The following is a 23,061-nucleotide window of genomic DNA, read 5'->3' as shown; positions in this document are numbered from 1 at the left end:
AAACCAATTTATCCAAGAAGGGTATGAAACAACACATGCGCAAGACTTTTGTCTTGTAAAGGAAGAGCAAACCTATGAGGTCATGTTTGAAGCCTGAACGCACCTAGACAAGGAATTCAATTAGTAAGTGCCTAGAGAGATGATGTGAGAACAGCTGGAGGAAAAAATTCTCAGTGTCCTCCACAGCAGAGGAGTTTGTAATTGTGCTCAATTTAATTTTCAAATTATGTGAATCTTGAGATTCCCCAAGGGACAGATGCAAATGACTGATACTTGCAGTAGATTAATCTACTTGTGAAAACAACAATTAAATCATCCTTAAGCAGGTATCAATTTGCCTTTAGTGAAAACAGTAATGGAAGGGAGATGACAGGGAGGCCAAACACATGAAAGCTTGATCAAGACCTTCTTCGTAAGTGAAACATGAGAATGGTAAGAGCTCTGAAAAGTACAGTGTTTGGGGAAGGCTGATGTTTTCGGTGGGTGATGAAAGTGGAACGTGTGAATTTAATCAAGAAAGCCCTCCTCGTGGGGCAATGAGCCATGGGCCGTTGGGCTGGGCCCTGGACCTCCTCTCAGGCACCCAGGAACAGGGCAATATTGCAGTAGAGACCCACCCTTCTCCGTCCTCTCTCAGGTGGCATAGTGATCTCTAGTGGGGACATGGCACAGAGGTAGAGGTGGGGAGGAAGGGGGTATTAGTAAGGAGGGAATGAAAATAAGTCTAGGCCAAAAAACATGACGATGTTTCAATTCCCTCATTTAAATGGAGGTGGATAAAGATAGGCAGACACGATATTCTTGACATTACATTGGACAAGCGAAGTTTATTTCCCAGAACAAAATAGAGCTGAGCAGTGTTCCTACACTCAGGTCAGCTCAGTAGACAGTGATGTGCAATACAGGACATTGTGATGGCATTATATCTGATGAATATACTCGAAGCAACAAAGAGGTGTTTTTCGGGAGAGAAAAAGGAATCAGCTTTTTATTTTGCCTAGATTTCTACATGGAATGTGGTAGTTTGTTTATTGTTTGTTTTAAAACCTTAGGCTTAATTGTGCTTAATTCCATAACAGTGTTTTAGATAATTCCGTAATTTACAAACACCAAAACAATTATACTGACTAAAACAGAGGTTGGTTGTCCCAAATCATAATATCCTACATTTTCAACTGCATCCCATCCTTTCACCATGTACAAATCCTGTGGTTTGTATCACTTTGACTTACTTTAATTTCCCTGGGCCTTGTCCATATCCTTTAGTCTCTAACTTCCTGTAAAAGTTCCTTAGTTTGGCTTCAAAGTCTCGCTTGTAAGGGGCAGGAGCCCGGGCATTGGCACGCTGCGTACCTACAGCAAACCACAAACAGAGGAGGGTATGGATTTGTGCAATGTCCTGATGTTCATCACATCACCATGAAAAATATCACTGTGGGTTGAGATCAGAGTTAACAAGTAATAGGAAGCAATACTTTTAGTTCCTGCATTTTCAAATCTCCAAGTTGAGGCTATACCAGAGCTCAATCAGGGCCTTACGCTATGTCTTCTTTGTGGCATTTTGGTTGAAAAGAACAATGCTGTTCAAATAGTTACAATCATGCCCATGTATTACTCAAATATGTTCCCCTTTTCGGTCCAAATGAATATGAGTCAAACAGGGTTACTCATGTCTAATGGTAACTGCAGGGGTTAGCATTGCTGCCGAGATGATATCATGGTAATTAGACAGGAAGTTACAGTGTGAAAGTATCTGGCAGCACATAAAGCAAGAACAGTGAGTTCCATACTTTACTTTATGGAAAACCTACAAAAACTTCTTTTTAGATATACACCATAACTGAGAACTATTTTATTCACATAAGTACATACATTTCATATTGCAGGGTAGAATAATCTTGATATAAAAACAGAATTCAGACATACCTGCAGAAGTCACATGACTCCTGGTTATACAAAGAGGAAATAATACTGCTATTTGCTGTATTCGTATTACGTGCCAGTACTGTGATTACCTACAGATCATCTAAAGATGTTTTATATGTCATCTTATGGCAAGTATCATTAATAAAATGTAGAAGCAACACAGTGTGTTCCTCTTTTCATAGAAAAATCTGGCTTTGGGTCATAAAGTGACTAACGATTAAGCCAAGATACAAAGGTGATGATGAATACGGGAATCAGAAGCAGACCCATGACAAAAACACTGGCTATTTCCACCAAATATTTCACAACACAATAAAAGAAACCAGAAAACAAAAGTTGTGGAGTTTTGTGCATTACACACCATGTAAGCTCATTAAATATTTCCTTAATGAATGAATCACTAAATTCGTTCTAAATACTGTTAAGCCTAGCAACAGATTCTGAAAATGAATAAGATGAGGCTCCTGGACTGGCCATCTCAGTTGAGAAGACAGAAATGAAACATATCAAACAATCAGAGAATAATTAAGTCCTAAACTAGATAGTATACAAACTATAAGGCAGAGAGGACAAAATGATAGCCCTGAGGCCAGACCCAGACCCCAGAGACCAGCCCTATTAATCTATTTTGCTTGCTATACAATCATTTTTAAAGAATTTAAATTAACTTTCAACATTTAAAAATTAGGAGATTTTAAGTCAAAAAAAAAAAATTCCAGATTTTGTTTTGAATATGATTTGGGAGCCCTTGCAACAACTGGCTTGCATTTTCCTGGGGCTGCAGTAGGCAGCTGCTCAAGTAAACAGGCGTGTGCTCTTCACAGCCACTCAATGATACTGATTACCTGGGTCCCCTAGGTAGTTGGTTTTGAGGTCGGTGTTACAGAAAAGTGATAGTAAATGCGGATACCTGGAGATCAAAACGGAAAAGGCCTTAGGGAAGAGGCTTTATTGAAATCAGGCCTTGTAAACAGGAGGATGTGTATTCTACACTGGGGCAGGGCAGCAAGAGCTAAATACGCCTTGCACGCATGCTCAGGAGCAGAGGGAGAGTGGTGGGGAGTCAGCAAGAAATTAAATCAGTCAGAAGGTTACGGACAAATTATGAGAGAAATTTTTTTAAAAACCTTACTAGGGAGACTGGGCATAATACAGTGAGCACTGGGAAACCTTTAGAGGTTCCTGAGCAAGCAAATAATATACAAGCAGTGTTTTATTTAAGAAATGATTTTCAGAGAGTGTTGAGTAAATGAAGGGTGTGAAAAGACTGGAGGGCTGAGATACAGCCAGGAGTAGTTGCAGCAATCGAAGCCTGAGGGAATGAGGACGAGGCTGCAGTGTGGTGAGTCAGTGAAACATTTACAATGTGAAATAAGAGTTGGTTATAGTAGATTGGTATAGAAGATAAAGAGGAAGCTCTCAGTGGTAATATAAAGTTTTTAAAACAGTAACAATAGTTATTTGTTAAATGCCTGCTCTGCATTAGAGACCATGCATTTTACTTAGAAGATCTTGGAGAATCCTCATAAATCTGTGAAGTAGGTATTATTCTCATTACCATGATCACCACTTTGTAAATCAGGAAACTGAAGTCATATATCAGTGAATGGTAGGTTTGGGATTTGAGCAAGGTCTATCTGATATTAAAAAACAGTGAAGAAGATAATGCTGGTGGACAGGGCATGTGAAACTTTATACATATGGAGCTGGAGATAGGTAACAGCTGTTCAGGTGGATATACTTTATAGACTCTTGAAAATATGGTACCAGAGTTCTGGTGAGAGATCAGGGCCTCACTTGTGGATTAAACAAGTCAGTGTATATATGGCACTTGTGCAGTACCTTTGCATAAGAAGCACATATAAGTGTTAGCTCTTACTGTTATTATCTTCATAGAGGTGAATACTGAAGACATAGAGAAATGTGTTGGGGTTTTAGGACTGGATTGTAATAAACTGGCTATTGATTAAAAATATGTCCAGAAGTCTGTTTGTATAGTTATGAATCCTTCACCCAAAGAGCTAAGTAAGAGCTATGTCATAAAAGACACAAATAAACTTGACCTTAAAATGTCTGGGTTACAGAAGGGATTCCTAGGCACTTAGGAAGCTTTTAAAAATCTCAGTGTTCAGGCCACGCCCAAGACATATTAGGTCAGAATCTGTGGGGGTGGAACCCAGATGACTCCAAAGAACAGTCAAGTTTGAGAACCACTATTCCCTACAGGGAGGTTAAATGTAACCAATTAAACACCTGGGCAGCATCCAGGGACCAACATGGGGCAATGCTTCCTGTGTATTTGAAAGGCATCATTTGCAACATGAAGGAGGAACATGATCTCCACCAACATGAGGCTGCTCTCTTGGATGGCTGAGGGACAGGGCAATGGGTCACAAGTGCACTCAGGGGTAGCAGAATAAAGCTGTCAGTCCTGCAGTCTGAGAAACTGCAGACTAGTAAATCCAGACAGCTTAGAAAGCAGCCGTAATGAATCAGGTTTCAGGAGCACGATCATTGACAGGGAAGAGGAAAAAGAAGAACAAAAGACTGAATGAAAATCTTTCGGAACTCAAAAGAAATATGATTCTTTAAAAGTTCACTACTTAAAAAACCAAAACAGCACACATTATTGTTATTGCTTTATAATCTGAGATGCTTAAAAGGATGTGGGAAATGCCCTAATGCATTCCATCAATATCAATATAGACACTTAATAAAAATTAGCTCCATTTACGCTCTAGGTAAAGTGATTCAATTATGGAGATTCTGGAAACAGACATTGTTAAATGCAAAAATTCTTTTGCTAATAGTTCAATCATGAAAAATCATTTACACATTACTTCATGGTTTAAAAATTACAGTAAATTATGCTGTTGGCCCTTGTCACATTCTTAATGCAACTCAGGTACAACAGCCAAGAACGTCTAGGCAAGAACCACATTACTTCCACTCTGGAAATCAAAAATGATCTTGGAAAATTGAGGTAACAGAATTGTATGGGAACCATAACTCCAAGCGAAGTTCTAGGATATAATACTCCCAAAGACAGAGTCATTTTATGGTTTTTATGGTCATAGGAAGTCAGATACGAAAAAGTCAGTGTTACATACAGGAAATGATCAAATGAAAGGCTGACTTTATGGACAGTCAACATTATGTTAATTATTTGCAGGAAAAAATTTCAGTAAGATATTAGTTTTTTCCCCCCCTTTTCTTCTATATAGTGTTACACTATTTCTATTTCTATTTACTGTTACAAAATTGCATAATAATGTACAAATTTAAAAAATTCTACCTGACAAAATACTTTGGATGGTACCAGAAAAATCTTAGCAACAAAATTCTAAGAAGCTTGTTTTTTGTTTTGTTTTGTTTTAATTCTGGATGTGCCACCGAGAACTCAGACTGTTTTAATGGCTAGCTCTTACTCTGTGTCTGCCAGAGATGGAGCTTGGCCCAATCCAACGTGGCTCCAGGCCTCTGTACTGAGACAGCTCAGGAGCTCACTTCTTTCCTGGTCCACTTTCTAAAAAAAAAATCCCTACGATATATATATCTATATATCTATACACACACACACACACACACACACACACACACACATTCTTTTGTATTTCTTTTAACAATTCCCTGTTACTGAATGAGAACAAACTATCAAGCATTACAATAATTTCTGGAATACTCCCTCTTCTGGAACATAGCTCAATAATGGAAATTAAAGGGAAAAAAACACCTACAATAATAGCTGGCACAAAGCACAAGGCTGAAGTCTTCACATTTTTGCTTTATTCCCTAAGAGCAGTAAAAGGCCCTCAGGTCATTGTTTTGAGCTTGCTCATGCTTTCATTTACATACCATTTGTTTAAAAAAAAAAAAAAAAAAAGGACCCAATTTGATAGTCTGTTTTCTCAGACTGAAGTAATTTATTAAAATGGAAAAGCTGAAAGGGCATGCCAGTGACAGGCATCCTCTGACAGCATTAGGGCTGGGGGACAAGGGAAACTAACAACAATAACAACAACAACACAAAAACAAAAACACCTCTCTATTGTGACAGAGATAGTATTAGGCTCTTCTTTGGTCTCTGGAATCACAACTCCCCCATTCCCAGCCACTCAGGGAGCACCCTTCATTTGTACCATTTGGTTCCTACATCATCTTTGTGGGCCGAGCAAAGAAGGGATAGAACACTGTTTCTAAGAAGTATATTCAGGAACTGTGGGAAAGATGGGAAAGAGAGAGGGAGGAGGAAAGAGAAGAAAGAAGAGAGAAAGAGAGAGACAGAGACAGAGAGACAGAAAGAATGTTTATGAAAAAGAACAGGTGACGAGATACACTGCAGCTAAGATGCTAAAATCTTGAAAAGAGCAAGTGAGGAAAGGAGTATCCTTAAGGAGCTGCACCATGTGTGGGCAGAAATAACTCCCTCTCATATTCCATGCCCTGAAGACAATCTTCAGTGAAGACCTATATGGCTCTTCAGTGCTCTCTGTTCTGTTTTACTTCCTTTGAGTGGGACCAAATGCTAATCCTAGCTTCCAGATAGTCTAGTTCTAGTCAAGTAACAAGAGCTCTGTATGATGATCCCCCCAAACCATGAAATATCCTCAACACACTCAGCTTTGGTTGCATGGAAAATTCATATAAGTGAGCACATCTCTAACAATATTAGATAAATTTGGTGCTATTGCATTTAAATTCCTAGAAATGTGCAGCTAGAAAAGATCTTTAGCTAAACTTCTGGGTCCCATATTTGGCATAACAAACCATATGGTGTTTGCAAAGATCTTTTCTTTCTGGCATAGCTAAGGTTGGGATTGGCATTATAACAGTCCTGGAAAACGAACCTTCACATTCCAAGATTTTGACGAATTTTAGGTGAGCACTCTAACAGCTGCAAATAGCAGTGAGTCAAAGTTTCCAAAGCTCCTGTCTCTTCTGTATTTGAAAAGACAAGTAAATGTGCTTGGAATGAGGAAAAGTGTGGTAACTGTACCAGGTTGTTAGGCGTTCTGCAAGAAGATCATTAAAATTTATTATTGTCATAATTTTCACAATATTATTCCCATACCACAAAAAGGGATGAAATTCTAGTCACGAGGAGGATCAGACAACTTTAAAAATCTGTTTGAAGTGTTTTTACAAAAACTTTAGGGATACTGGTACGAGGAGAAGCTATTTTACTCAAAGAAACAAGACTGCTCCACTGGGTCAATGCGGCTAACTAGTCCTGCCCGGGTATCATGTGGAATTAGTTAGAGTTACTCCCATTGAGATCAGGCAGTACATCCCAATTTCAAGATCAAACAAAGTCCACTAAAACAGAGAAGCCAAAAATATGCAGATGATTCTTCCTAAAAATTGAAACCACCACAAATACTGCTGGCCATTTAGATATATTTGGGTTCTACATGTCTTTGGAAAATATTTAACTCTAAATCTGCTTTCAGAGTGTGTTTTATTACTACCGTGGGTTACTCATGTACATTTGTGATGCTAAATTAAAAGAAGTGATCTAGTCACCATTCAGGATGTTCATGCAGTCTCAGAGACTGTTCAGCCAGTCTCCAAGAGCATATGCTTTTGTGAGGCTCAGAAGGGTCAGAATCTGGTGATCTACCTCTTTCTCGGGGAGGATCGACCAGAAAAGGCCTGGAAAGGAGAGCCTTGATTGCAATGAACAATAATTCACACAGCTTCATTTCCTTAATCATAAAGCATCTGGTAAAGGCACCACACATTTAAACTTCATCATAGGTTTCAGCTAAGATAAGGATCAGTTAGAATAATTAAATATCTAAGCAGTCAGCTCTGCAAATCAGGAAGAAATGGAGTTATATACTCTAGTTATGGATGGTTCAAATACTGACGAACTATACTTCTCAGAATCCAATTTCCAAAAAGGAAAAAAGGAAATAAATTAACCTTTACTGGATGCTTTTCATGGTGTTCTCCACAGGACTACAAGAGGTGATTACTATTATTCTCATTTTACAGAAAAAGAAATTCTAGGTCAAGGAAGGAAGTAAATTGCCCAAAGTCATATATGGTTGATGAAGACTGAGGCCAGCTGTGAATTATATCAATTTTCCCTTACACTTTTAAACTGTCATTTGCTTATTTCTTTTTATCCTGTATCATCAAAATAGGTATCCCTATTTTGTTCCAAAGATGACCTGTGCTTTTGGCTCTAGTGTCCTGCCTTCCCGTGGGCCTGTGCTGTGTTGACTGTTGCTACTTTGCCCCATTCAAGGAACTGCTTTCTTTCCACGCACATTGTCTGACCTCTGCACACATATACGCTCAACTTCCCCATCCTAAAGCGCCTTCCTTAACTCTTCTTCTCCTTCTAAGTACTGTTTTGTTTTTCCTTCGTTTCATACTTCATGAAAAAAATACTTCTTTCATTCTTTTCATACTTTGTGAAAAAAAGAGTCTACACTCCTGGCTTCTACTTTACATCCTGTGTCATTCTGTAACTGGTCACAGTCCAGTCTGTGACCTATTATTTCATAGAAACTGCTCTGGCAAAGGCTATGCTGCATGATTCTCAAATTTAATGGCCTCTTCTCAGGCTTCATCCTTTTTAAATTCTTTGAAAATTGGCCCTGTTAATCACTCTTCCTCAAAACTTTGCTTCCCTGAAAAGACTTTCCTAATTCTCTTCCAAAACCCATTGGCTTGCTTTCTTTCACTTGCTTCCGTATCTCAGGCCATCCCTTAAACACTGGAGGTCCTCATGTTTCCATCCTCTATTTTCTCTTATTTCCACATACTTGTCCTTCTTAGTTCTTTTAGTCTACACTCACCTGCTACCAGCATACCTGCATTCCTAGCCACTGACTCTCCTGAGCTCCAGGACTGTCTTTTCCAGTTTTGTCTGGGTATCTTCAAAGATTCCTCAAGAAAACACGTCCCAAGCCAAACTCGTTTCCCTTCTTTGCTTTAGTGTAGTCTTTTTCCTTTCTTGGTGAGTGGTGTTACTATTTGTCTATGTAGTCTAGGTGGTGAGAATCTCAGAATCTGCCTTGACACCTGGACTCAAAGTCCTGCTGTCTCTACATCCTACATATCATTTGAATGAATTCCCTCTTCTCTATTGTCATCTGGATCAAAGCAACACCCTCCAATTAGTTTCTCTGACTCTCATCTCTCATCTTCCAATCTATCGTCTGTCTTCCCATCATATTGATCTATGTATAACATGACATTCCTCTGTTTGTAAATTTTCAGTGACTCCCATGAACTACAAAACAAGGCTTTAATGACCAGCTGGCCCCAGCCTATCTTTCTAACCTAAGCTTTGAGAACTTGCCTTCATTTGTATCTATTAATTTGCCCTAAACTACTTTAATGCTTCCGTGGCTTAGCTTATGCTCCTCATTTGCCTAGAATGTCCTTCTTCCTTTGGTGTACCTGGTAAACTCCTGTTCACCACTTTTCAAGGCTCCCCTTCATACCTGTTAATCTTCATCTTTCCCCAAACACCCCACCCCCAGTCTTAAAGGAAGAATTGTTCCCACACCTGCGTTCCCATACATCTCTTGATTATAGGACTAACCACAGAGCTTTTTGGAGTCATTTGTTGACTCACTGCCCCACCATGAATCCTTCAAAGGTAGAGACTGTATTATTCATCTTTACAGCATCAGTGTTTAGTTCAGTGCTTGGACTATAGGAGGATGCTCAATAAATCTGTGTTAAATGAACAAGTTAATAGACCTTTTCCTGTTTGTGATATTCAATTAGGCTGTAGCTTCATTATCATAACAATATGTGAAAAACACATGTTATATATCAAAGAACACAGAGCAGCTTTTAGTGATACATATAGAGTTTGGATGTCTGTCAAAATAGTTTTAAAATCTGATAGCTGTTAAAGTGTGAACAATACATTGTCTGTAATAAAAATAAATATAGCTGATGTCTGTCAACATCATAACTACCTTCCTTTAAAAAAATTCATTTGTCATGCTCCATTTTCACCATTCATTTATTCATTCATTCATCTACTCCTACATTCACAACATCTTTTGAAAAAAACTTAAACTTAAACAGTTTGTTCCATCTATCAACATATTCTGTTTGCCTGTATGTCTCTTGTCTTCCTACCCGAGTTAGTGACCACTGCAGGGAGAAACTATCCAAACCCATTAAACTAATTTTAATTCTATATTATTTCTTGAAAGTAGAGATTTCTTTTTGTTATTCGTTAAATCAGTCTCCTAACTAGAAATTTTTAACTCAAAAAAGCTAACATAGTATTTTGTGTGCTAATATTTTCCAAGGTACATTAGGCACTACATAACATAATGAAAAGTAAAATCTGTATCTGAGTATATCGCACAGCTAACCTCTATCCTCCTATTCTGGAATGCCATTATCTTCCTGTCAAAATGAATTCCCATGGAAACAAGCCAGTTTTAAAAGACAGAAAGTGCCACCCAATATGTACCTGTGCTAACACTAAAGATATACCCAAAGTGTTCTTTTACTGTTCTTCGTGGAACAGAACATCTCACTCTAGGGCTCGCTCCTGAGAGAACTGAGGGTGAGCTGCCGGTGGACTCACCTGGCGAGTTCTGGGGAGAGGACACAGGGGAGCCACGCGGGGACTGACAGTAGCTGGGGTGGAGTAAGGCATGTGGAGGCACATAAGACATTATCTCTTCTTCAAATAAACTGGGGAAAAACAAGAAATGAAATGCATACATTAGCCAAGGAGGTGGGGAAAAGCCTTGTTACCACAATGAGGAAGACAGCTGATTTTCCATGTTGACCCATTTCGTCCGAGGTCCAGTCCACATCCAAAAGCGAGCACTTGTCCTCTTTTTCCTGCACGCATTTCTTGGCTGGTGTTGCGGCTTTTGTCAAACCTGTGGTTACTTGTCTATTCTCCTACCAACTCTGGAGAACACAATTTCTGTTTTGCTACTTTAATACGTGAGTTTGAGTTCACATGTTTGCTTGAAATCATACCTGGGTTTTTAAAATTGGGAATAAGATTCAAACACAACCGATGTTTGTTAAGAACCCATAATAGATATACAAAATATGTCCTATATCTTCATTCCAAGAAACGTACAGCAGGGTCTCAACCTTCAAAGAGCTTAGGATTTAATTGGAGAGTTGAAAACAAAATAAAACTCCTCCTAAATAATTACAACTGCTAAATAATTAGCTCCCTCATTTACTCTGACTTTATAATGGTTTTCAAATGTGAGCGTTTTGATGTTAGATTATTCAATCCTGAGTCTTCTTTCTCCTCTATATTGAAATTTCTGTTTCTAATACTCTTTCTAAAAGATAATAAGCAGATAACTGATATCTTGGATATCCCATAATATCAGAAACATTATGATAAACAGAAGTAGCATCGATTACAATCAGCTCAAATACAAACACTTAACAAAACAGAATTAAAACAATAAGAGTTTATTAATTAAGAAGTGGAAGTAGGTTCACTTCAAACTTCCCAAATCTAGAAACCTGTTACTTGTTTTCAAGAAATATTCAGAAAAAGTGACAACAATTTAGTTTCGTAGAGATTTAAAGATATGACTCCTAAGGGCCATAGCACTGGTTCTCAACTGAGGCAATTTTACCCTTCCGCCACACTATCCAAGGACATTTGGCAATGTCTGAGGACATTTTTGATTGTCATAATTGGTTGAGAGGTTGCTTTTAGCATCTGCTGGGTAGACGCCAAGATGCTGATAAACATCTTACAATGCACAGAATAACAACCTGCAACAAAGGCGTATCCAGCCCCAAATAGCAATACATCTGAGGCTGGGAAACCCTGTGTCATAACAAACTAATAACAATATGAAAAGTTTTTTCTTCTTCACTCACATGCACATGTCTGCTAGACCATTGCAGCAAAGTATTTTTAGACATGATATTTTTTAAAGCCATCTTTCCACTTTTGAACTAAAAAGTCTATAGATTTGGAAACAGAAGCAGTAAGCATTCATATTTGTAGTACTAAATTAAGCTCTGAAACAGTCATTTCTTTTTCAATAAATCTGATGGAATAATGTGAATTTAAATGTAATTGCTAGGAGAAGTCCCATGTAACAGTTGCTACTTCAGAGATCTAGAAACCAATGATTAAATTAATTGAAGACTAGGAATTAGCATCTTGTCTTCAGACATCTACATCTGTGTCCCTTTGCTCCGTGATAGTTATTGCTTCCTTTAAAGATAACCAATACTTAGGAATCTTTCATATCCCAAGAGAAATTTTTTACCTGAAAAATTTAATACATAAGAGATAGAGAATGATATAAAAATAAATGATTCATATCATCCAGTATTAATAAATGTTAACATTATTATTTTTTACTTCAAACACACATATCTGTATATAGATGTACATATACACATCCACATGTATGCAAATGTGTATATGAAGTCCTTTTTGTTCTCCTCTATTATTACTTCAATAGGTATCCTTCCTTCCACAGTTTTTCACTTTGCAACATATATGCATAGATGAATATATAGTTTTGCCTTATGCACTGCTAAAAATTATAATAGCTATATGTATATAGCATTCTTGAACTTTATTTGTTCAACAATATATTTCTGGTATCTGTCTATGTTGATACATAAGGATTTAGTTTCTTACTTTTATCTGCTATGCAGTAGGATATTCTTTGAACAAATCAATTTATTTATCCCTATCTCTTCTGACAAATATTTACTTTTTCCCCAGTTTTGTGCTTTTATCAATAATGGTACAAGGAACACCCTGTATATATCAACTTATGTATATGTAAAAGTTTTCTTAGTATAAGTATGGTATATATCTAAATGCAGAATTAATCCGTCATAATGCAGATGCCTTTTCAACTATACAAGATACTACCAAGTTGTCAATCCCACCAAGTCCAGACAGTATGAAATCTCCTATTTCTCACTTGGTATTATCAGGTTGTCTGACTTTTTTCAAATCTAATAATGTGAAATAGTATCTCATTACTTGAAATTGCATTTTATGATTGCTAACATCTTACCATAAGCTTATTGGTTATTCTTGCTTCAATTTCTATGAAATGCCTTTTTATATCCTTGACCTATTTTTCTTTTGGGTTTTCTTCTTCTAAATTGATTTTAAAGCATTCTTTATGTATTCACGATATCTTTGTTTTATGTGTTGTGAATATATTCTTCCACTTTGTTACCTTTATTTGTGTCTTTATATGTGGCTTCTTTCATTATATAAATTTTAAAATTCAAATGTACCAAAATTTATCAACCATTTCCTATATAAGCTCTGAGAGAGGCACATTTTTACATGAGTTGAATAGGTGGAATAACATATGAAATACAATAATCAATAACAAATACAAAAAGGTCATTTCAAAACTCTTGAGTTTTATCATACTATATTGGAAAATATCCTTACATGGGTTTATTTTGAATTGAATCTTTTCCTAGAGCCACATCATCTCTACATTGCAGCTTGCTGATAACCACATCCATTTGTACCAGAAGTGACTTTCTTTTTAAGAAATAGACAAAGTTTAAAAACAAACACAAAGTCTTTCCCTATGTATGCAACAAATTCATTGCTTGAGTTTATAGTCACTGATTCAAATGACTAAAACTTCAAAATAAAATAAAAAGGAACTGAGGCTATCCCAAAAGGTTTCAATAATCATTAAAAATTATTTATTAAGCATATGCATTTAATACACTGTATCACTGTGTATAATTATTAAAATAATAAATACATTTAATCACCCTAATATGCTTAGAATTGAATAACATCATTTATAATAATTATAGAACTATTATATATAAGTGAATTTCTCATGCTTCTTTCAAGGCCTATAAACTTCAGAGAACATGCTTATTTCTCTGAATTGGAGAAAATGTAGCCTTGCTCTTTACGGACATATACATATATCAGTTTTCAAATATTTCAAAATTCTACCACAGAACACATAGAAATTCATGCAAACTGTAGTGTTTATCAAAGTACAAATATTCTAAGCTACATTGTAACTTAAAATATTTAGAACCCTACCATCTAAAGATTATCATGATTTCTATTTTATAATCATTATTGTTTTTAATAATACTAAGGGAGAATTCTTTAGTTTAAATGAAAAATCCTTGATTTCTGGAATGAAGCTATAGAGTCAGAATTTTATAACAAAATTGACTATTTTATTACCAACCAAACTATGGTAGAAACATCATACTCCATATTAACTGACCAATAGTCTTCCTGACCATCTAGCATACTATATCCTGTTTTCAGAACTAGCTCAGTGCATCGTAGACAAGGGTCACCCCCCAAAGTGAAAAGAAGCCCCTTTCCCCCCATAGGTCTTGTTCAGAATCAAGTGAAATCTTTCTGTAAAGTGATTATATCCCTTTGAATTATATTCCAACTATCCAGTAAAGGTAAGTAACTTTTTGGCTTTAGTTTTACAAATATGGCAACTACTACGTAAGTAGTTAGAAATGGTTAGGGTCAAGATCATTATGAATAACATGAATGAGATTATTAGCACTTTGGTATAAATAAAACACTGCCTGATACTGGCTCAACGTGACTTTCCTTTTAATTCTGTGGAGGTTACAGTGGTGGGTGTCCCAGTCACTGGACAGAGCAAAGCATTATTTCACTCTGGCTTCCAACATTTGAAAGATAATGTTAAAAATGAAAAAAGGCTTTTAAAAACTTGCTATGTTTCCCTTCTAAACTACTCTAAAATTTAAAACCAAAGCTGATCTAATCATCAGGAAAGATAAGACAATTGGTCAGTTTTATGAAGGGCTATCAAGTTGGCCTTGGATACCAGTGACCAAATTTCAACTTGATCTGATTTCTCAAACCTAAACTCTCAAAACCATAAAGTAAATAAATAGCATTGAATCAGCAAAAGGGACAAAGCATATTTTGAGCAAACAAATTTGAAAGAAAATATAAACATGACCTCTTTTACTCTGGAGGAGTAAGCTGTGTATACCCTTCTGTTCTATTATGGAATATTGCATTCAAGAAATTCTACAAATATTTCCTTTCTCTAACCTCAACTTCTTTACCTTCTTATCTCAGGGATAAGAACTACAATCTGAAATGAATGATCACTAAACTAGTATCTGGTAGTTCCACAAGTTTTCAAGAATAAAGGAGACCTTTTTAGGCTACCAATATTGTCATATTATTTTCTAAAATGCTCCATTATATCTGATGACAGAAAACTTTCTACTTCAAGAACTAGTTTTACATACCTCAGCAACATAACAAGGTCTGCATCACTTGAAAGGCGCACCAATCCTGGGGTCCCTTCAGTTCGTATAAATTGGATCTTCTCCCTATTTAAGCAAAGAAACAGCTCACAGCATATGTGGTAGACTTTTGGGACATAACTCAGTGCATTAGGCACCATTTAAAAAAATAACGGTCTCAACATTTTTGCGGTACCTATTATATGGCAGCTACTGTGTGATACCCTAGTAATATACATGGTCCTTGCCTTCAAGAAGAACCTCAGGTGCATCAACATTGCCCAGTCCTAATGTTGGGAAAAGATTCCTTTAATGCTTTCATTATTTTGCTGCCCAAGTCCTACTGTAGGTAGTGGTATCATCCAACCAAAAAATCTCAGTCTGTGCTTTGAATTAAAACTTGTCATGGGCTTGAATCTAAGCAATAGTCTAGACCATTAAGACTGATTCCGTTATTCCAAAAAGTGAATGTGTAGGGATATTCATCTCTTTTCCTGAGGGTATACTTCTAAATTATGTGTGATGAGCACATTCCTACTTGGAAGCAGACAGTATCTATGCATTATATACTCAATATAAAAGCATACAGCTGTTTCAAATAACTGAAACTGTGAAACACTTTCAGTTACTACAGCTGGTGAAATAGATTGTGTGCATACCTGTAAACATGAATATATACTTATGTAAACACATATCAGACACGACAATGTGAGATATTTCTACCATTATTTTATTATAGATATATGTGATATACATGTTAACATGGTTTTTTTGTTTGATGAGTCGTGTCATTATTTTTAATTCTTTACATGAATACAATTTTAATAAAACTTTTCCTTGGTTCACCCTCATTTACATAATGTTATTTCAAAGCATACCATATTAATTTATATTAAATGAGAAAAAATAAGAACATAAACTTTGGTACTGAAAGCAGTACATTTGATAGGTACATAGGGGCCAACACAAGGAAGCAATTTTTAGTGCTAATAACAAATATTAGGATTCCTGTATACTATAAAATAGCAATCTCTGATGTATTTATTTAGATTCAGTTCTTATCTATAAAACATTTTTATATGATATTTTCTTAGTTTCAGTGCATTTTAGATTTCCAAATTCTAAATTCTTTGCTTGAAGGCAATGAGGTAGAAGGCAAGATTTAATTGTTGAGATGAAAAATTCCCTAATGCGCAGAAAAGTCAATTGATTTGCCCTCAGTCACATAGCTTGCTAGGGGTGGAGGGTGGGAACAGAGTTCAGTCCTGGGCTTTTTCTAGCTAGATCCATTTTATACAATATGTTAGCATATGAAGCAACAAATCTTTGATATTGCTTAAATTTTTTTCTTTTCTTCATATATACGTATATAAAACAAATGGCAGACACATACATTAAGGAATTGTTCAGAAAAAAAAAAAGGCCAGCCTCTTTGCTTAAAGTTATTTCAATTTGAAAGCTTGAACCAAGTAGAACTTTTGCCCTGGAGCTTTACAATCACATGTCTGAACCATATGACGAAAACCAAGGCTCACTATCTGGTGATTGATTTTTCGATAAGAGATATAAAAGTTTTTAAAAAGCTAACCTAAAGAAAAGTTATCCTAGAGAAAAAAAAACAGCAATAATTTAACCAAAAAAGTACTCTTATAAGAGTCAGCTTTTGATCTTGAAGAATCAAAAGCTGTCTTCAGGAAATACACAATGAATCAGGCAAACAGCAAAACCAGAAAACAAACAGGCTGAGCACTCTCCTTCACTTCCTTAAATTGGAGCCACTCAGAGCAGGTAGAGTGGTGACAAAGACATCATGCTCTGGACTGTGGCTTGGATGTTTCCTGTGAATGAGAAAAGGATCATAGCTTCCTGAGTCAAAAAGATGACAGGATGAGGAAAGGGAAAGACACCAGAGGAAATATACCAATTGGGAAAGTTTTCATCACTTTCCAGATATTAACTCGTAAGCAGTGAAGGCAAATGATCGGATTTTTTAGGCAAGAACATACCAGAGGTTGGCTGAGACTAGCTTTCTACCAGCTAACTCATCACAATGGCAAGCCATGGGTCATATGCTTCCAGACAAGACACTGAAGCATGTCATATGATGTACATCATGCCACTAAGTACCGTCTTATATTAACATTCATTTATTCTTTCAGCAAACATTTCCCGAGTGCCTACTATGTGCTACCCATAGTATTACATACTAACAATCCAACAGATGGTAATCCAACAGATGACTTCTTTCTCTAAAGGTCATGGCACAGTGGAAGAGGGAATGTTAGTGGGCAATTCTAGCATTACATGAAAATATTTAAATTGTTCCATTCGCTTACCTGAACTGTTTAGGCCTTATACCACCCCTATTCTATAAAGTACTTCCTAAAGTCTTTTCATGTAGAAACAAAGAAGGCATTGGTCAAGAGAACAGATCAAGACTGAGGACGAGAGAGAAGTTAGCAAATATCCCCAGAAATGTCCCCAACCTTTACTGAGAAAGAGAAAAAGAAAAAAACAAAAAACAAAAAACAGGAACTACTTCTTGGTTATCAAATATCTCTTTGCATAATAATCTATAGACTAGTATTTCTCAAACTGGTGTCCTTGTCTACTAGAAATCTACAGACACAATCTTGAGTTCTGGGATAATTTAATTTTTTTTCTGCTTTCCCTTTGTTGATCAAATTGCTAACAATTTTGGATAATATGCCTATTAGGTGATATTTATGACTGAATATTGCCATGTGACTTTAGCTCTCATGTTTGCGTTTACAAGACAGTTGGTGCCAAGTGATTAGACATAAACTTTCAAAGTGTCCGTGCCTGGCCCTTAAGTCATTATCAGGACCTTGATGTTAAATAAGGTAGCAATAGTCCTTGTCTGCCACTCACGAACAATTCTCTTACCAATTAAAAGCATAAAGCTTTCATTTTGCAGTGTTAATTTGCATAATGACAATGATGAAGTAAGGATAAGTAATGTATATGTAAATTGCCAGAGGCTAAAAAAGGAAACAAAATAAATGGACTTAAAAAATAAATCAAGCATTTATACTAAAGAAAGCATAAAAGATGTCATGATTCACTCTAAGAACAAAAATTTTACAACGGTTTACAAAGAGCAAATTTGGCAGTAGAAATATCACAGAGTACATTTGATATATTTTTTCTTCAGCGTTATATTTGGGGGTGCATTATTCAATGACAATGAATTGGTAGATAAAAATAAGCTATTTGTTAAGAAGGAAAAATGATGACCATGATAATGCCACAGATGCATGTGATAGACTGTTAGATGCAAAATCAAAACAATCAAATCAAACACAAGTGAAATAAAAAGCACAAATGTTTCTTTCCACTGACAATGGTCTCAATATTGGTGATTTGGCTTTTGAGAAACAAAATCTTCTCACATTAATATCATTAATGCAAATGTTACTGGGTTTTTAAGTTTTTACTTAATTTATATTTGGTCTTTTGGCTTTATAGTTTAGAAAAGCTATAAGGATAAGGAGTTTATGCATATTTAACATTTGTACATCTTTATGTTTCATCAAAAAAGTGGTTAAAGTCAATATTGTAGATCTGCAATACTTTTTTTCCCCCTTTGGAATAGAAAATAACAGATTTTCCTTTTATAATAGAAAATAACAGGCTCCTAACAAATTTCCGTGAGTTTACTTAGTGTCTGAAATAAACATAACAAGTTTGAGGAATATTGTTAAAGATACACATGACTGTTATTAGGGGGATATTTGAAAGTTACATTAATATATTTTTTCAAGTTTATTTTATAAATTTATAGAGTAATAAGGAATCCATGGTAGTCTTCTAATTTCTTTCTTTACTGCCTTCACCTTAATGAAGAAATTCTATTCAATTTTAGTGGGTTCTAATGAGGGGTAAGATTATATTCAAATTACATCTTATCATTTGACCTACGTGGGTATGTTTCCCTCTCTGTGCCCTTCAGCATAAATTCCAGCTCTTCCTTCTTTGGGCCTTCTCTCAGAGCCACTTAGTTACAACTTCAGTTCCTTTTAAAACACGAGTTTCTTGAGGGCAAAGCCCTCTTTTTTCTTTTTGCAGAGTTCCCCAAGCACCTACCACTGTCCTCTGCACACGAGTGCTCGCTAAAACACGAACCAGACACAGGATTAACCAGACACAGGTAATGCCATAATAACACATTTGGCTCCTAACAAATTTCCCAAGTCTATTCAGTGTTTTGAATAAACTATCTTGTTATCACTTCTTGTTGTGGCAGGGAAAAAGAGAATCAGAAAGCTGACATCAGATTATTAACTAAAACAAGACCCACTGAGGGAAGTTCAAAGACAGGTAAAGCGGTAATCTTTAAAAGAAAACACAACTGTTATAACAAGATGCTTTAACTGTTTAGTGATGACCTCAGGGAAAAGCTGCCGGCTATGTTTGTCCCTCAGATGCCCATAATATTTAGCCTTTTGTAACCACTTCCTCCAGGCCACAAAGCACCCCAGAAGATAAACTCTAGCAGAAGATCATTTGAGGACAATGAACATAGTCTTAAGACCGGAATTCCCACAGAAAATACTCTCATCGAAACCAACCAACATTTTAGTGAAGTTAAAGAAGGGCACATGACCAAAAACAATCAGAAGCAGCAATGCCTCTAAACCACAAAACTCTCTGGATTGCAGATTCTGCACACACATGGTTCCTGCAAATACAGTGCAGGGACACCTTCAAAAACACATTTAAAAAAAAGTTGCCTGAGGGCAATTTTAGAGAAATCCCCATGAATTCTCTAATTGTATAAAGTGAAGAAAGAAAAGTTAGCATTGATCATTCACCCTTTTTATTTCAGTCAAAGGGTATGGTCTGACTTGAAGGATAGAGTCAAACAGTAAAAAGATCAACTTTTCTTTCTACTTCCCATTATACAGGTTAGATTTGGTCCATTACAGTCATATGATTTTTATGGACACACAGAATTGACATTAATGAGCTATAAGTTTCAGGGAAAAATTTGTTGTAAATAGATATAAATGAGTTTCTTGATCGGAACTTAAAGAGTTACTTAATTCTCTTTGCTGGTTTCTTCATTTTGAAATAAGTATAGTTACAGTACCTGCCTCAACGGATTGTGGAAAGGATTAAATGAATGATTACAAATAAAATACATAGCATGGAACCTTTTACATGGTAGTATTCAATAATTTTTAGCTATTGAATATATTATTAGATAGGCTTCATAATTACTTATTCCTTTTTCAATAGACAGTATAATTTATTGAAAATAGACCCAAATTAAATGCCTTATGACTGACTTCCCTGTTTCTGTTGTTGTCAAGTTGTTTTATTCATGCTGTTTACCTTGGTTAATACCACAAATATTTATTGAATACTTCTATGATGTGCAGTAGACAAGATACTGGTCCCTCTATAAAACTGAAATAATGCTATGAATAACAAAGAGATAACACATATAAAGGCTTCACATTTCTCATAATTCAATAGATAATGAAAAACATTATTCTCAATACAGTAAAATTCTATATGAAGCAAAACCATTACGGACTCTAAAAAAGGAGTTTAGTTATTACATACAAAAGAACCTGGTTATAGACATCTTACCTAAGGCATTCTAACAGCTTGAACCCTCAGTCCATCATTATTCCGAGGAATTAATATCTAGGATATACTAGAAGGTATAACTAAATTTTATTTTCTTATGAATTATAATATTCTATTATGCATTTGATAACAAGTGTTTTAACTGAAAATATATTCAGAAATTGAAACTATGTTATACTTGCCTGTAATTTTATTTTAAAATAACTACATATTAAAACAAACAAAAAAAATTGATTGATGCGAAGCAATTAGAATGAATAAGCCAGTTAAACCGCATATAAAGGGATAGATAGGGACATGACGGTGTTTTTTAAACAGTGATATAAAATGTAAAGGCAAGAAAAAAAAAACTTGAAGTACTAATTTCTAGAAAATAGTACTATAAAAACCAATACTTTCCTACATTTTGGTAGTCTTATTTAGAAGACTTAAAATAAAGTCTACCCACAACAGAAGCAAAAACATAAAATACTTTGGGGAAATCTAGACAAGAAATAATGAGCTCCTAAATAAATAAACCAGAAAGTTTTATTGTAAGAAATGAAGAGGTTGAATATGTGAAAAAATGTTACAGTTATAGAAAACTATAAATATTTTAATTATATCCATAGTAACTTCAAAATAAAAAACAATCACCATTATAATCCCAATGCATCCTAAAAGTTGAGAACATTATTCAAAAATTCATATCAAACCTCAAAAAAATGCTACATGCTAGAGAAACTTAGCCAAGTTTTCAAAATAAATTGTTATGCTGTCACTTCCTAGATCTAAAATGACATATTAGAATATACAAAGAGATATAAGTTGTTGTATTAAAAAGATAGATTCTGTATGTTTAAATATGTGATTCTGCATAACTGAAAAGTAGCAACTTGACTTTCAGGATAAATTGTTTTAAGTGTTATCATCAAGTCCCGAATACGGGACTTAAGTGCCTATGAAATTGATTGATTTACCAAATATTTGTCAAATACCCACTTTATGCAATATAAGATGTGATGTCCTATGAAAATTAAAGAGATAAGTAAGATATATACCTTGACTTCATATACCTTGCACTTGATTTGGAATATATGTCTATAAGAATAAATAAGGTAGAAAATACAAGATGTTTTTAAACATTTTAAGCACAGATTGTACTATTATGCCATTTCTATTATAAACTATAAAAGTCAGATATAGGATACCTGATTCTTAGTACAATGGCACCCTGATGGGCATGCAAGAATGTTTTCTGTAAAATATGCCCCGAAAGAACTGAAAGTAATCATTTATTCAATGGGATGTATAATAGTATCTATTTGTATGTAGGACAATGTATATGAAACAAGGAGATTTTAATTTTAGCTTAGTTAATTTTTCTGAAGATAGTTTCCATGACTATTTAAATACATTGAGAGAGACAAAAAAGAAAAAAAAATAAGCATTATTAATATAGGGAGATGTATATTTCACGTTTTGTAAGAAATACTTCTGATTCACTGATAATTTAGCAATATATCTAAAAACATATAAAAAGCAGATTTCATTAACATCATTTTGTGCTATCATAAATTATAATGCAACATGTACTGTTTTTTTATGATTTTAGAATGGCTTATTATCCTTTTGAATTTGAGGAAAGCATTGAGGCTTGATTCAGTACTGACATTTTTCTTTGGTCTACACAGAGTCCATTTCTGATGAACTATAAAGAATGATGACATTTTGCAGAACTCTTTTCTTGCGAAATATAACAGAATACAGCAAAAATTAACACTCAACAGATATACCTAAAATATGACTATTCTTCAAGCTAGAAAATGGTTTGCAAATCCTTAATGAACTATTTGTTAGCAAGAAAATTCAACTCTTCAGCAAAATGTTCAGTGGATGAACGAATATGTTTATAAGGTAGGAAATCTTTGAAAGTCATACCAGGGAACTATTTTATGGGAAAATGATTTAATAAACACCTGGGTATGAAACTTTAAAAGAATTTAAACTAATTTTGGCTATAAGAGTTCTTCTGGGCCTTTTTAATCTTAAATTGATTGACTATCCAGTTATATAAGATTCCATGCATGAGAAATATGAAAAGACACATATAGGATAAATATGTCTAAAACCTATAAACAAACATAAATTAACAGGTCCATTTAAAAAAAAAAAAAAACATGAGTAGCAATTATTCCTTTTACAAAAGCCATAGACTAATAGATGACATGGTGTAAGGATCTATGTTCCTTACAGTCCTATGTAGCAAAATCCCGAACTTCTCAT

At 35.2% G+C, this 23,061-nt stretch overlaps 1 protein-coding gene across 3 annotated transcripts in view; it reads right to left on the bottom strand.

The window, feature by feature from the left end:
* HECW2 (HECT, C2 and WW domain containing E3 ubiquitin protein ligase 2) overlaps positions 1-23,061 on the bottom strand; it is a 320,650-nt gene that overhangs the window by 35,796 nt on the left and 261,793 nt on the right. For all 3 annotated transcript variants that reach the window (XM_036237069.1, XM_036237068.1, XM_036237070.1), the window contains 3 exons: positions 15,181-15,264; positions 10,499-10,608; positions 1,233-1,353 (listed from right to left, as the gene is read on the bottom strand). In XM_036237069.1, coding sequence (XP_036092962.1) covers positions 1,233-1,353; positions 10,499-10,608; positions 15,181-15,264 — 315 coding nt within the window. The remainder of the gene's footprint in view (positions 1-1,232; positions 1,354-10,498; positions 10,609-15,180; positions 15,265-23,061) is intronic.

This window comes from Rousettus aegyptiacus, unplaced genomic scaffold, assembly GCF_014176215.1.
Source record: "Rousettus aegyptiacus isolate mRouAeg1 unplaced genomic scaffold, mRouAeg1.p scaffold_m13_p_2, whole genome shotgun sequence".
In the NCBI taxonomy this organism is placed as follows: domain Eukaryota; kingdom Metazoa; phylum Chordata; class Mammalia; order Chiroptera; family Pteropodidae; genus Rousettus; species Rousettus aegyptiacus.
Note: the sequence above shows the minus strand (reverse complement) of the source record. Positions and strands in the feature narration are given on the sequence as shown.